The sequence below is a fragment of the Ustilago hordei genome, assembly GCF_900519145.1.
Source record: "Ustilago hordei strain Uho2 genome assembly, contig: UHO2_contig_09, whole genome shotgun sequence".
NCBI lineage: Eukaryota > Fungi > Basidiomycota > Ustilaginomycetes > Ustilaginales > Ustilaginaceae > Ustilago > Ustilago hordei.
The window spans coordinates 563125-578271 of record NW_024545280.1 but is presented as its reverse complement, the minus strand read 5'-3'; the positions used below and the strand labels follow the sequence as shown (position 1 = coordinate 578271).

The following is a 15147-nucleotide window of genomic DNA, read 5'->3' as shown; positions in this document are numbered from 1 at the left end:
CTACCTCTGGATGGAGTGTCCACAGTGGTCAGTCAAAATCTGCAATAGCATAACCTCAATCACAGATTTGAGCAAGTAAAGTCATAAGGACATTACTATGACATAACTTGATGAGAATCGCAATACCTCACACACAATCACATATCTCAACAGGATCTGTAATAGAAGCAGTTCTACTACAGATCTCAGGTTTCAGGCACGTGACCTCTGACAGTGACCATTGGTGTGATCTCGCCAACTTCGGCGAGATCAATCCTATGATCCAGATGGCGAGATTTATCCTATGATCCAGATACTACTGATTCTGGCGGGATTCATAGTAACCTCCTGCTTGTGCCGATTTGGACAAGATCTGTCATAGAACCACTTCTACTACAAATCTCAATGAACTCTGCCATAACCCTTATTTTGCCCAATCCTATGTTTTCTGCACTCCTCTTCATATGACTTCCGTTCTTCCTGCTTCTGCGCACTCAGCCCTATGACAAGGGGGTGCGAACTGCCACCCAGATGAAGTGGAAATGGCTCCTGACTATGATGATGTGGCACGAGGACCGTCCATCCACAGGGCACGAGAGAAGCGGAGCCAGAGAGCAGCATCACAAGGTGGGTGAGAAGGATAGGAAGGACGAGGAGGGAGTTGAACAGACCCCTGGCAAGGAGCAGTGTCGAAGAGGCCTCCCAGAGTAGGAGCAGCATCGCAGGCGACGTTGCAGGAGTGGATATATAACCATGCTCCTTGTCATAGCAAGTGAGTGGATCTCCATCCACTCTACACCATATCTTACTAGCTGTCATGGGCCTGGATGCTCAGGAAGCAGGAGGGTCACTGGTTCATATGGAAGGAGCACAGGTATCGAAGATCTAGTCGATACCAGTAGAGAGCATGGTCGTAGTGCAGTCTCCATGGAGACCATGGACTTCTATGGACTCACATGCAAAGGAGGACCGAGCCATATGCAAGGAGGGCCAAGCACAGCCATGAGGAGGACCAAGCTCAAGGAGCAGGCACAGCCATGAAGAGGACCAAGCTCAAGGAGCATGCAGATGGTTACCACTCAGGGGCTCGAGAAGAGCAGGGTCGACAGGTCCTGAGGAGGAGGAGCAGTGTCGAAGGAGTCAACATCACTCAGGAGGCACAAGGGTGCCAAACAAGCAGGGTAGCAAGGAGGAGGAGCAGTGTCGAAGGAGTTGACACAGTTCAAGAGGTACAGGGGTACCAAGCAGGCAGGAGAGGCCCCTGAACAGTACTCGATGAAGAAGGTACTCTCTGGAGTAGAGAGCAGGAGCAGCATCGCTGGCGATGCTGTGAAGAGGTATATAACCATGCTTTCTCATCATCAAAGGTCGAGTGGATCCTCATCCACTCTACTCACCATACAACTAGTCAATACTTTAGAAACATAAGTACTCATTAGTTACAGTCAGCATAGCAGCAATCTATCAAGGTTGCTCCTCATCGTAGTGTGTGTGTTGTATCACCACTACCTGATGTCCATAGGAGCCCCATAGTAGGTTAGCAGTCCGGATATAGATAGAACCGAAGGCAGTAGTCCACTGTGGTCCGGGGATCACTTCAAGCATCAAAGTCAACACACTGGACACTCATGTTGATGCCACCAACCTTATCACCAACACCATCAACCTCATTCTCATCAACACCCACCAACCTTATCACCAACATCATCAACCTCATCATCATCAACACTCACACCAGACCTTGGTGTCATCATAACTGAAGCATTGATATTGATCGTGCCGAGTGTCATAGGCCTTAGGACACGGGCATGGAGGTTCATAGAAGGGGAGCATAGAGTACCAAGACCATAGCAGGCCTAAGGATGGTTGAGCAAGAGGCCGGAGGCCTAGCTGGTACTAGTAGCAGGCGTAGTGGGAGAGCAACTTGACCGGCCTGTATGCAAGGAGGTCCAAGCACGTCATGGAGGACCGGCCTGTATGCAAGGAGGTCCAAGCACGTCATGAAGGACCGGCCTGCTGACAAGAGGTCACCGGTAACCGGCAAGCAGCTCATGAGGAGGAGGAGCAGTGTCGATGGAGTCGACACAACTCATGAGGAAGAGGAGCAGTGTCGAAGGAGTCGACATAGCTCATGAGGAGGAGGAGCAGTGTCGAAGGAGTCGACACAGCTCAAGAGGCACAGGGGTGCCAAGCAGGAGAGGCCCCTGAGCAGTACTCGATGAAGAAGGCACTCTCTGGAGAGAGAGCAGGAGCAGCATCGCTGGCGATACTGTGAAGAGGTATATAACCATGCTTTCTCATCATCATAGGCCGAGTGGATCCCCATCCACTCTACTCACCATATAACTAGTCAATACTTAGAAACACAAGTACTCATTAGTTAACAGTCAGCATAGCAGCAATCCATCAAGATTGCTCCTCATCGTAGTGCGTGTGTTGTATCACCACTACCTGACAATCCATAGGCGCCCATAGCAGGTAGCGGTCCGGATATAGATAGAACCGAAGGCAGTAGTCCACTGCGGTCCGGGGATCACTCAGCATTAGTCAGCACACTGGACACTCGTGTTGACGCGACCAACCTCACCACCAAGCCCATCGACATTCACCAACAACCTCATCATCATCAACAACAACACCAGACCCTGGTATCACCATAACCTTCATAACGACATTGATCGTGCCGAGCCACCTCTGAACGGAGTGTCCACAGAGGTCAGTCGAAACCCACAATAGCTGTCGCACAACTTGACAGTCACCGAGTATCTCAACAGACAGATCTGGGTTTCAGGCGCGCGACCCCTGACACCGAGCTACCCCTGAATGGAGTGTCCACAGAGGTCAGCCGAAACCTATGATAGTGTATACAACGAATGCCACCTGCTGTCACTGCACAACTTGATAGTCACCGATACTGAGACAATAGCTGTTGCACAGTTTGATAGTCACCGAGTATCTCGACAGACCGACCTGGGTTTCAGGCGCGAGACCCCTGACACTAGCTATCACTTTCACATAAGTGTACTTAGTAGTTTGTCAACAGAAGCAATTGCAAGACATTGCCTCTATTATAGCACATGTGTTGTATCACCACTCATTGACATCATCCAAAGGCAGTTTATTATGCAGTCTGGTTATTGATTGACACTGAAGGCAGTTCATACTGCAGTCTGGTGTCAGGGGTCTCGCGCCTGAAACCCAGGTCGGTCCGTCGAGTTACTCGGTGACTATCAAACTGTGTGACAGCTATTGTCTCGGTATCGGTGACTATCAAGTTGTGCAGTGACAGCAGGTGGCGTTCGTTGTATATACTATCGTAGGTTTCGGCTGACCTCTGTGGACACTCCGTTCAGGGGTAGCTCGGCACGATCAATATCAATGTTATGATGACACCAAGGTCTGGTGTGAGTGTTGATGATGATGAGGTTAATGGTGTTGGTGATGAGATTGGTGATGTCGATGATAATGCGGTTGATGGTGTTGGTGATAAGGTTGGTGGCGTCAACACGAGTGTCCAGTGTGTTGACTTGATGCTTTGAAGTGATCCCCGGACCGCAGTGGACTACTGCCTTCGGTTCTATCTATATCCGGACCGCTAACCTGCTATGGGCGCCTTCGGACGTCAGGTAGTGGTGATACAACACACACACTACGATGAGGAGCAACCTTGATAGATTGCTGCTATGCTGACTGAAACTAATGTATACTTATGCTGAAGTGATAACTAGTTATGGTGAGTGTAGAGTGGATGGGGATCCACTCGACCTATGATGATGAGAAAGCATGGTTATATACCTCTTCACAGCATTGCCAGCGATGCTGCTCCTGCTCTCTCTTCAGAGAGTACCTTCTTCATTGAGTATTGCTCAGGGGCCTCTCCTGCTTAGCACCCCTGTGCCTCTTGTCGACACTGCTCCTCCTCCTCATGACCTGGTGTCGACTCCTTCGACACTGCTCCTCCTCCTTTGATCAGTGACAGTTCCTTTGGCTTTTGTCTCTCGAGCCCCTGAATGGTAACCATCTGCATGCTCCTTGAGCTTGGTCCTCTTCGTGGCTGTGCCTGCTCCTTGAGCTTGGTCCTCCTCGCATGTGAGTCCATAGGGGTCCATGGTCTCCATGGAGACTGCACTACGACCATGCTCTCTACTGGTGTCGACTAGGTCTTCGATACCTGTGCTCCTTCCATATGAACCCATGACCCTCCTGCTTCTTGAGCATCCAGGCCCATGACACTACCCCCCTCTTAAGAGCCGAGCTCCGTCGAGGCATGCTCTGGTCTGGTTCATGCTGACTCCTCCTTCTTGACAACGTCGCCAACATCATCCTTCCTCCTTCTCTCAACGTCATCCTCCTTCCTCTTCCTCTCTCTACTCCTCCTGTTCTCTCCTCCTTTCTCTACTCTGTCTACTTACTCGTCCCCCCTCCGACACCTCATACTCCTGGATGAGGTCGGGACAGTTGAGGTTCTCTACTGGTTCCCATGAAGCAGCTTCCTCTGAGTACCCTCTCCACAACACCTTGTACTCCGTAGTCCCATTGTGTAAACGCTTGTCGATGAGTGCTTCGACTTCGAAATCGAGGTCCTCATCTGGAAGTGATGGTATGGTGGGCTGTTCAGCACGTTGAGGAAGAGAACTTGTTCTTGCTGGCTCGAGCATGGAGACATGGAACACATCATGCACCCTAAGGTTTGCTGGCAATGTGATTCGATAAGCTCGGCGTCCTACCCGTTCCTGAACTGGGTAGGGTCCTGCGAACCGGGTGTCTAACTTGGGTGTGGGTCTCCTTGTCTTCCAGTTTCGTCGGTTGATATAGACCATATCACCCACCTTAAACTCGATGTCCTTGTGCTTCCTGTTATACTGGTTTACTGATCTACTTTGTGCCTCTCTGATCTGCTCCTGGAGGTACTTGCAACGCTCCTTTCCATCCATGAGGTACTCGAAGCGACCTGGATCATTGACTCCTAGTTGTTGAGGGATGTCAGGATGAGCTTTGGGGTTCCATCCATAGCATGCAAAGAATGGTGAGACACCAATGCTGTTGTGGACCGTGTTGTTGTATACAAAGGCTGCAGTGTCCAGCAGGTTGGCCCAGTCATCCTGCTCATAGTTGCAGTACATCCTTAGGTATTGCTCTATGACCTGATTGACCCTCTCTGTCTGTCCATCGGTTTGAGGATGGTAAGCCATGCTAAGTGAGTGCTTCACACCCATTTGTTCTGCGAATGCCTTCCATGCTCCTGATATGAACTGCCTGCCTCGGTCCGAGACCATGTGATCTGGGTATCCGAAGAGTCTAACCATGTGTCCATATAGCAACACTGCAGTCTGTTTGGCTGTGACTGTCTTATGGGTTGGAGCTAGTATGGCAAACTTGGTTAACCTGTTGACAATGACTAAGATAGAGTCATAGGTCTTGGAGTCATACTTTTTTGATGGTGGTAGTCCTTTGATGAAGTTGAGGGATATGGAGCCCCAGGGCCTGTCTGGTGTTGCTAGTGGCTGTAGCAAACCATATGGATGGTGATGAGGAGCTTTGTACCTAGCACATACAGGACAACTTGCTACATAGTCTGCAATCCAAGCTGTCATGTTTGGCCACCAGTAATGTCGTTGAGCTGCCTTGATGGTAGCATCTCTTCCTACGTGTCCAGCAGTGATACCATCATGGCATTGGGTCATCACCATGAATCGTAGATGCTCTACAGAGAGAGACTGTCCATCTACCTCTTTGGCACTCCTTGAGTGTCGGTTGTTGGTCCTCCCTGGCATGATCACCTTGGGGATAACCAACCTTCCTCCACTGTACCATAGGTCATCCTTGAGTTCGAAAGGCTTCTTCCTATGTATCTCCTGTAGCTCTTGGTCTAAAGGCTGGAAGATCTTGACCAGGTCTTTGAGACCTTTTGATGCTATGGACTCCATCGAGATCATGGGGGCCACTAGGAGCGAGTCATGGTCTGCTGTCTCCTTGAATACTCGAGGAGGCAGTAGTTGCCTCACATTGTGATCCTGCTCTTCACCAGCTGGTTGCATGTCTGTCCTTCTGGTGAGAGCATCGGGTTCACCACCTTTGTCTCCTGGTCGATACTGCAATATGAAGTCGAAGTCTGCTAGTAGTATGGCCCATCGAGCCTGTCGACCTGTGATGCATCTCTGTGACTTGAAGTACTTGAGGGCTTCATGGTTGGTGAGGATGACCAGTTGGCTCAGTAGTCCAGCTAGCATGTGTCGCCACTGAGTAAGGCAGACGACCACAGCTAGGAGCTCCTTATCATGGATCTCATAGTTCTTCTCGGCAGAAGACATCTTCCTAGAGTAGAAGGCCACTGGATGCCATCGTCCTTCATGCTCCTGCTTGAGCACTCCTGCTATAGCAAAGTCACTTGCATCAGTCTCCAACCTTGTTGGGAGGTGGTAGTCGAAGTGCTGAAGCACTCCTGCTGATGTGAAGGCCTGGATGAGCTTGTGGAAAGCCTGTTGGGCCTCCTCTGGTAGCTCGAGCTTCTTGAACCGTTCTATAGGCTTTACCAGTGCTGTCAAAGGCTTGGCTATGCGAGCAAAGTGGGCTATGAACCTTCGATAGAAGTTGGCAAAACCCAGGAACCTCTGGATGTCATGGATTGACTCTGGCATTGGCCACTCCTTGACAGTGCGCACCTTTTCTGGGTCCATCTCTATGCCCGTTGGCTTGATGATGTACCCCAGGAACTCAACTGTCTTGGTGTGGAACTCACACTTCGACAGCTTAGCAAAGAGCCTGTTGCTCCTTAAGCGAGTGAGGACCTCGGTGACATGCTTCACATGTACCTCTTCAGTGTCACTGAAGATCAGGAAGTCATCTAAGTATACCACTACATATACTCCAATGATGTCTCGGAAGATGTCATTGATGAATGATTGGAAGTGAGCCGGAGCATTGGCTAGGCCGAAGGGCATCACTAGGTACTCATAGAGTCCCAACTGAGTGCCAAACGCTGTCTTCCATTCATCTCCTTTAGCAACCCGGATGAGGTTGTATGCTGCTCTAAGGTCTAGCTTGGTATAGATCCTTGCCTTCCTGAGCAAGAACAGCTGCTCCTCGATGAGGGGCAATGGTGCCCTGTTCTTGATAGTGATCTCGTTGAGACCTCTGTAGTCGACACAGAGTCTGAGACCTCCATCCTTCTTTGGTACGAAGAGCACTGGTGATCGTGCTGGGCTCTTCGATGGTCTTATGAACCCCTTCTCGAGGTTCTCATCCAAGTACCTCCTCAACTCGGACATCTCCTTGGGTCCCTTAAGGTATAGAGGCCCTTGAGGTGGCTTGCCTCCTTCTATCAACTCGAGGTGGAGATCATGCTCGGTATGATGGGGCAGCTTGTCTGCTTCCACCTCATCGAACACATCTCTCAAGTGTTGGTATGGCTTTGGTATGTCCGCAGCCGTCACCACCTTGTCCACCTCCACCTCCATCTCGATTCCTTTGTCGGTGCCTGTAGGTACGAAACCAAAGGCCGGGAGTGATGATGGTGGTTCCTCCAACAGCATGAACCCTATGGGTCCATCTTCCAGAGCTGCTCGTAGTATGCGCTCTGCTGAGACAAACTCATTACCATGAAGGGTTGGTCTCCTCATGGTTAGGTCCCCTGCTCCTGCTGCTTCAGGGGGTCTCTTCGGGGGTCGGTCCTGCTCCTGAGTCTTGAACTCCAGCTGGCCCGTATCCCATCGTATGGTGGGCTTGAGCTTCCTTAGCTCAGTGAACCCTAGGATGAGGTCGTAGTCGGCAGTGTTGGCCACTGAAGCTTCGACCACACCCAGATTGTGGTTACCAATAGTTACCTGCATGCTCGCAGCACTATTGATAGATAGCTGGTGTCCGGTGACACCATGGATCGATCTTGTTTTTATGGGTTTTGTGGGTATTTGGTACTTACTAATGAAAGAATCTGAGACTATGGACAAACCAGCACCGGTATCAGCTAGTATCCGAGCAGGATGGTCTTGAACCATTCCAGAGAGCTCCAGTACTGCTTTGCCTCCACTGGTCGAGAAACATACTTGACAATCTTGATATATACAGAGTGATGGCGAGGAGGTTTGTAGAGCAATGCATGCCATCAGTGCATCACCCCACTGACGTTTCCCTCGTCATCATCATCATCGTGCTCCTCCTCGTGATCGAGGTCCATGGGTTGCTGGTATGAGCTGAGGTCCATGACCTCGGGGTCACCCGTCTCAGTGCTGCCTGTGGGGCCATCTCCTGAGTCGGTGGCCTCCTCGAAGGGGTCTGCTGTGGTGACCATAACCTTCGGTCCCATGGGTCGAGAGCTAAGAGGGTCTACCCTCCTGCTGGGGCAGTCTCTGGCCCAATGGCCGATACCATTGCATACATGACAGGTGTTGATACCTGATGGAGCAGGGCTTCCTTGCTTCGAGGGTTGGGTGGGTTGATGAGGAAGGGGTCGGTTAGTTGGTCTGTTTAGGTTTTGTGTAGTTGCTTGTGTAGTTGCTTGTGCTGGTGATCGAGCTGGATAAGGTTGAGTGGGTTGTCTGATGGGGATCGAACTTTGATTTGGCCGAGACCCAGTTCTTAGTGGAGGTGACGTGGCATTTGGAAGTGAGTGTCTAGCCGAGGACTGCTGTAGTAGCATCCTCTGTCGATCGATCTCCTCGACCTCTCGATACCACTTGTCATAGGCCTTAGGACACGGGCATGGAGGTTCATAGAAGGGGAGCATAGAGTACCAAGGCTCGGGTCATAAAGGAAGACCACCATAGCAGGCCTAAGGATGGTTGAGCAGGAGGCCGGAGGCCTAACTGGTACTAGTAGCAGGCGTAGTGGGAGAGCAACTTGACCGGCCTGTATGCAAGGAGGTCCAAGCACGTCATGGAGGACCGGCCTGTATGCAAGGAGGTCCAAGCACGTCATGAAGGACCGGCCTGCTGACAAGAGGTCACCGGTAACCAGCAAGCAGCTCATGAGGAGGAGGAGCAGTGTCGATGGAGTCGACACAACTCATGAGGAAGAGGAGCAGTGTCGATGGAGTCGACACAACTCATGAGGAAGAGGAGCAGTGTCGAAGGAGTCGACATAGCTCATGAGGAGGAGGAGCAGTGTCGAAGGAGTCGACACAGCCCAAGAGGCACAGGGGTGCCAAGCAGGAGAGGCCCCTGAGCAGTACTCGATGAAGAAGGCACTCTCTGGAGAGAGAGCAGGAGCAGCATCGCTGGCGATACTGTGAAGAGGTATATAACCATGCTTTCTCATCACCATAGGCCGAGTGGATCCCCATCCACTCTACTCACCATATAACTAGTCAATACTTAGAAACACAAGTACTCATTAGTTAACAGTCAGCATAGCAGCAATCCATCAAGATTGCTCTTCATCGTAGTACGTGTGTTGTATCACCACTACCTGACAATCCGTAGGCGCCTATAGCAGGTAGCGGTCCGGATATAGATAGAACCGAAGGCAGTAGTCCACTGCGGTCCGGGGATCACTCAGCATTAGTCAGCACACTGGACACTCGTGTTGACGCGACCAACCTCACCACCAATCTCATCGACATTCACCAACAACCTCTTCATCATCAACACCAACACCAGACCCTGGTATCACCATAACCTTCATAACGACATCGATCGTGCCGAGCCACCTCTGAACGGAGTGTCCACAGAGGTCAGTCGAAACCCACAATAGCTGTCGCACAACTTGACAGTCACCGAGTATCTCGACAGACAGATCTGGGTTTCAGGCGCGCGACCCCTGACACCACTCCCATCTCTTCCCAGGTGGATTCCTCTCGAACTTCTCCTGTATGCTACGAGTGAGACTACCTCTGAAGAGATCAATCACTAGCTCATTGTCATCTAGGTTGACCTGTCCTTCCAAGTCTCTGAACCGCTCTACATGACGTGTGGCGGCACCAGGAGCATCACTCGTGAGTCTGAGAGCCAACAGCTTGTTGTATGCCTCCATCCTAGCATTGCGTGGGTTGAACTGCTCTGACAGTCGCTCTGTGAAGTAGTGCCAATCATTGAACAACCTTCCTTCTCTAGCTCTATCAATACGGAGCTTAGAGGTCCACCACTCTCTTGCTGTCCCTTCCAGTTGAGCACCCATGTGATTGATCATCCTAGACTGCTCATACACCTGGTTGAACTTAAACCATGCTTCGGCTTCTAGAATGAAGATCTCCATGTCTCGGGGATTGAACTTTGGAAAGGGGGTGGCAATGGGCTTTGACCGGTTAAGCTCTGCCATGATGCTGGTATCCTCCTCGTGGTCCAGGGGGTAAGGATCCGTCCTAGTCCTGCTGTAGGGGTCCAGCTTAGTCTTGACATATCTTGGCCCAGTAGGTGAAGCATACTTCTCGTAGTTGATGTCCTCCTGCTCATCCAGGTTGAATGAGACTGATCGTCTTGGTCGTGGAGCTGGAGTAGGAGTGTGTGGGTCTCCTATCATAGACTCATCTCCTCCTCCTGCTTGGTCTTCTGAGTGAGAGAGGTCCATTGTCTCCTCCCTGCTCAGTTGAGCTCGTTGTAATCGTTCCTCTCGATGACCCTGTCTGGTAAGCTCTAGCTGTGCTTCCAATAGAGTGAGTAGTCTATCGAGCTTATTGTTGAGGTCTGGGTCCGTCATGGTGATCGTGAGGAGCTGCTTGAACGATCCACTCTAATGTCAGGGGTCTCGCGCCTGAAACCCAGGTCGGTCCGTCGAGTTACTCGGTGACTATCAAACTGTGTGACAGCTATTGTCTCGGTATCGGTGACTATCAAGTTGTGCAGTGACAGCAGGTGGCGTTCGTTGTATATACTATCGTAGGTTTCGGCTGACCTCTGTGGACACTCCGTTCAGGGGTAGCTCGGCACGATCAATATCAATGTTATGATGACACCAAGGTCTGGTGTGAGTGTTGATGATGATGAGGTTAATGGTGTTGGTGATGAGATTGGTGATGTCGATGATAATGCGGTTGATGGTGTTGGTGATAAGGTTGGTGGCGTCAACACGAGTGTCCAGTGTGTTGACTTGATGCTTTGAAGTGATCCCCGGACCGCAGTGGACTACTGCCTTCGGTTCTATCTATATCCGGACCGCTAACCTGCTATGGGCGCCTTCGGACGTCAGGTAGTGGTGATACAACACACACACTACGATGAGGAGCAACCTTGATAGATTGCTGCTATGCTGACTGAAACTAATGTATACTTATGCTGAAGTGATAACTAGTTATGGTGAGTGTAGAGTGGATGGGGATCCACTCGACCTATGATGATGAGAAAGCATGGTTATATACCTCTTCACAGCATTGCCAGCGATGCTGCTCCTGCTCTCTCTTCAGAGAGTACCTTCTTCATCGAGTATTGCTCAGGGGCCTCTCCTGCTTAGCACCCCTGTGCCTCTTGTCGACACTGCTCCTCCTCCTCATGACCTGGTGTCGACTCCTTCGACACTGCTCCTCCTCCTTTGATCAGTGACAGTTCCTTTGGCTTTTGTCTCTCGAGCCCCTGAATGGTAACCATCTGCATGCTCCTTGAGCTTGGTCCTCTTCGTGGCTGTGCCTGCTCCTTGAGCTTGGTCCTCCTCGCATGTGAGTCCATAGGGGTCCATGGTCTCCATGGAGACTGCACTACGACCATGCTCTCTACTGGTGTCGACTAGGTCTTCGATACCTGTGCTCCTTCCATATGAACCCATGACCCTCCTGCTTCTTGAGCATCCAGGCCCATGACATCTGGCTCTCTCAATCATTAGAACTGAAGGCAGTCATCCACTGCAGTCTGGGGATCACTCAGTTACTCAGTTGACACACTGGACACTTGTGTTGGCATCAGCATCATCATCAGCACCAGACCTTGGTGTCATTACCCAGTATCAACAGTTATTGATCATGCTGAGCTACCCCTGGATGGAGTGTCCACAGCAGTCAGTCAAAACCTGCAATAGCAATCAACCTATCACATATTCAAGTGAGAAAAGTCATAGAGGCCCTCTATGACAGATCTTGACAAGAATAATAATAAACAGCTGTTTACCACAGATCTTGATAAAATCAGTAGTAGTTCTAATTCTATTACAGATTTCAGGTTTCAGGTGCGAGACCCCTGACATTGAGCATTAGCGACGCGAACCCGAAGGGCACAGGCAGGCTGTGACGAATCCAATGTTGGATCTGCAAACAATTGGGACACAGAGCCAAGCAATGTGACACTTCGGTCACCATCCCCACCAACTCCCCCCTCGCCAAACTCAGCTAGGAAGCATGGTGCTCCCTTACATTGGATTGTCAGAAGCCCCTGGACCCAGAAGAAGCAGATTACTGGATCTTGGACTTGGGGGTGAGTTATCACATGGTAAACAACTATAGCATGCTCACCCACCCAAGAACCTGCCAAAAGTGCATAATCACCACTGGGAAAGAGGTTCTGGAGGCAACCACTATAGGAGACATTAGCATATCAACAGATTATGGAGACATATCTCTACAAAATGTTTTAGATGTTGAGCATCTCAATGTTAACCTTCTGTCAAAAAATTCATTAACAGATGAGGGAACATGAGTAATCCTGGATACTACCAGCAGACAAATTTATCTAGCAAACAGCATGACACTCAAAGTTGCAAAGAATCACAAGTGAGGACTATTGGAGTTCTGAGGTGACAGATGGCAAGAGAGCACAATGACCACATCAACACCATTATTTGATGGTGTCAATGAGGAGTTTGAGCATAGTAAAAATGAGCTGAAAACCTCCAAACAGTGGCTTTGGCATGAGTGCCTTGGACACCCAGGCTGAGACAAGTCCAGAGCAATCAAGGACAAATTGAAAGGCAAGCACATCATGGAATTGGACCTGGACATTGCTCTGACATGTGAGCAGCACATGTGATCCAAAAGTACAAGTGCACAGATGGGGCAAGGTAGGGGCGAGAGAGTCACTAGACCCCTGGACCTTATACATATTGACCTGATCATTGAATCTTCTCATGTGACAGAGTACACATGCACCCTGGTGCTGGTAGACAACCACAGCAAGTATGTGTGCATGCAGCCCTTGTTAAAGAAGAGTCACACATTCACCCAACTCAAGAAAATAGTCACATTCCTTGAGACACAGATGGGAAGAGAACTAAAGGCCATACAATTGGACCAAGGAACAGAATGGAGGACAAATGAAGCCTTGGAGTGGATGTATAGTAAAGGTATACAATGGCAAACCACAGTAGGATACAGCAGCAGGCAAAATGGATGGGTGGAAAGAATGAACAGGAGCCTTGTGTAAGCGGTCGTGTGCCTGAAACAGATTGGGTGTTTCTGATTGGTATCGGTGAGGACAATCAAGTAAAATCTACTCAGGATGTTTCGACTAAATGTAACCAGATGGCTTCATACTGGTAGGTCTCAGCTGACTGCCTTGAACACTCTGTTCAGAGGTTGCATGGCATGTCCATTTATTCTTTGGAGGGAGAGTAGTACACTCTCCTTTACAGTACAAGTGTTTGTAGTACTGTTGCTAATGCTCTCTAATGTTGTCTGGACTGTGATATGCTTATTGCCTACAGATGACAGGAGTTACTGGACTGCAGGTGTTGGACACTGCCTACAATAACTGACTGGACTGCAGATGTCAAGCAAACACTGCCTACAGTAAGGGACTGTACCACAGGTGTTGAGGAACACCACCTACAGTTGATGCCTAACAGTGATACAACACACACATTTGAGGTGTTGTTGCAAAGCTCTGCTATTGTGATGATATGTAACTATGAGTCAAGTAAAGAGTATGTAAAGTATAGAGTAGAGTGGATGAGGATCCACTTGTATGCTATGGTAGAATGAGAGTATTTATGCATTTGCTTGGTGTCACCTGTGACACCTCTCCTGCTCCTCCTGAGAGGCCTTTGCCTCCTCTTGACACTCTCCCTTCTGCTGGTGTCAATCCCTTTGATGCTGCGCTTCTACTGCTTGCACCATGTATTGGTTTTTGTGATACTGCCCCTTTGCCTCCATGCTCTTCTTTGCCTGGTGATGTGTGATGACCCCTGCAACACAGCTCCTCCTCCTTGTAGACAATCCCTGGTCTTCTTGACACAGCTCCTTCTCTCTTCACCAGCAACCATCTTCTTGACCTTATCTTGTGAATCCTTTAACCACATGTTGGGCCCTGTTGCCAAGCCCCTTGATCATGTGGTTGCCCCTGTGCTTGGTCCTATGTGGCTGTATGCATGTACCCTTTGAGTGGTAACCATCTGCATGATGCTGAGCTCGGTCCCCACTCCTGCATGTGGTTATCCCCATATGCTTCTCCTCCTAATGCCAGTATCCTCCTTTCTGAATCTCCCAATGCTTGCTTGTGATGGCCAACTTGCTGAGACATGCCAATCAGGCTGATTCCAATTGATCCTTGTGAGATTAACCAGGATCCCAGAGTTTGATTGATCTTGCAAGTCATATGCACTACCAACCCAATTAGATCGTCGATTCCCAATGATTGCCACAGATCAATTTGGCGCACACTTCATACACTGATCTGCTGATCCTGTGACACCTTGGAGAAAAGATGCAGATGCTGTTGATGCAGAGGAGACTGCTGAAGAGATTCTGGCTGTATGCGATTTGAGTGGTGGTGTTCAAGATAAACCTCACCCCAAGTGTTGATAATGAGTTCCCTTATCAGGTGATGTTCAGAAAGTCACCAGAGTGATTCATGAGTCTCTTATGAGTGTTTGGATGCTTGGCATGGGTAAATGTGCCCAAAGTCAAGTGGGATAACAAAAAGTTGGACCAGCAAGCTGTCACATCCATTTTCTCAGGGTATAGTTTAGAGCAAAAAGGTTGGCTGTTCTACAGCCCAGATTACAGTCCAAACATATTCTGGAGCAATTCAGCAAAGTTCATGGAATTAAAGTGTTGGGCAGACAGAACAGAGTGGCAACCAGTTGTCATGGGCCTGGATGCTCAGGAAGCAGGAGGGTCACTGGTTCATATGGACGGAGCACAGGTATCAAAGACCTAGTCGATACCAGTAGAGAGCATGGTCGTAGTGCAGTCTCCATGGAGACCATGGACTCCTATGGATTCACATGCAAAGGAGCACTGAGCCCATATGCGAGGAGGACCAGGCACAGCCACGAGGAGGACCAAGCTCAAAGAGCAGGCGCAGCCACGAGGAGGAC

The 15147-nt window shown here is 49.8% G+C and overlaps 1 protein-coding gene across 1 annotated transcript; it reads right to left on the bottom strand.

Annotated features, from left to right (window-relative positions):
- Positions 1–9717: 9717 nt before the first annotated feature.
- Positions 9718–10608, bottom strand: UHO2_04535 (uncharacterized protein; the record flags this gene model as incomplete). The annotated part of the gene is made up of 1 exon (XM_041558527.1): positions 9718–10608. The coding sequence occupies one exon, from the start codon at positions 10606–10608 to the stop codon at positions 9718–9720; it is 891 nt and encodes a 296-aa protein (XP_041414461.1).
- Between the last annotated feature and the right edge of the window lie 4539 nt (positions 10609–15147).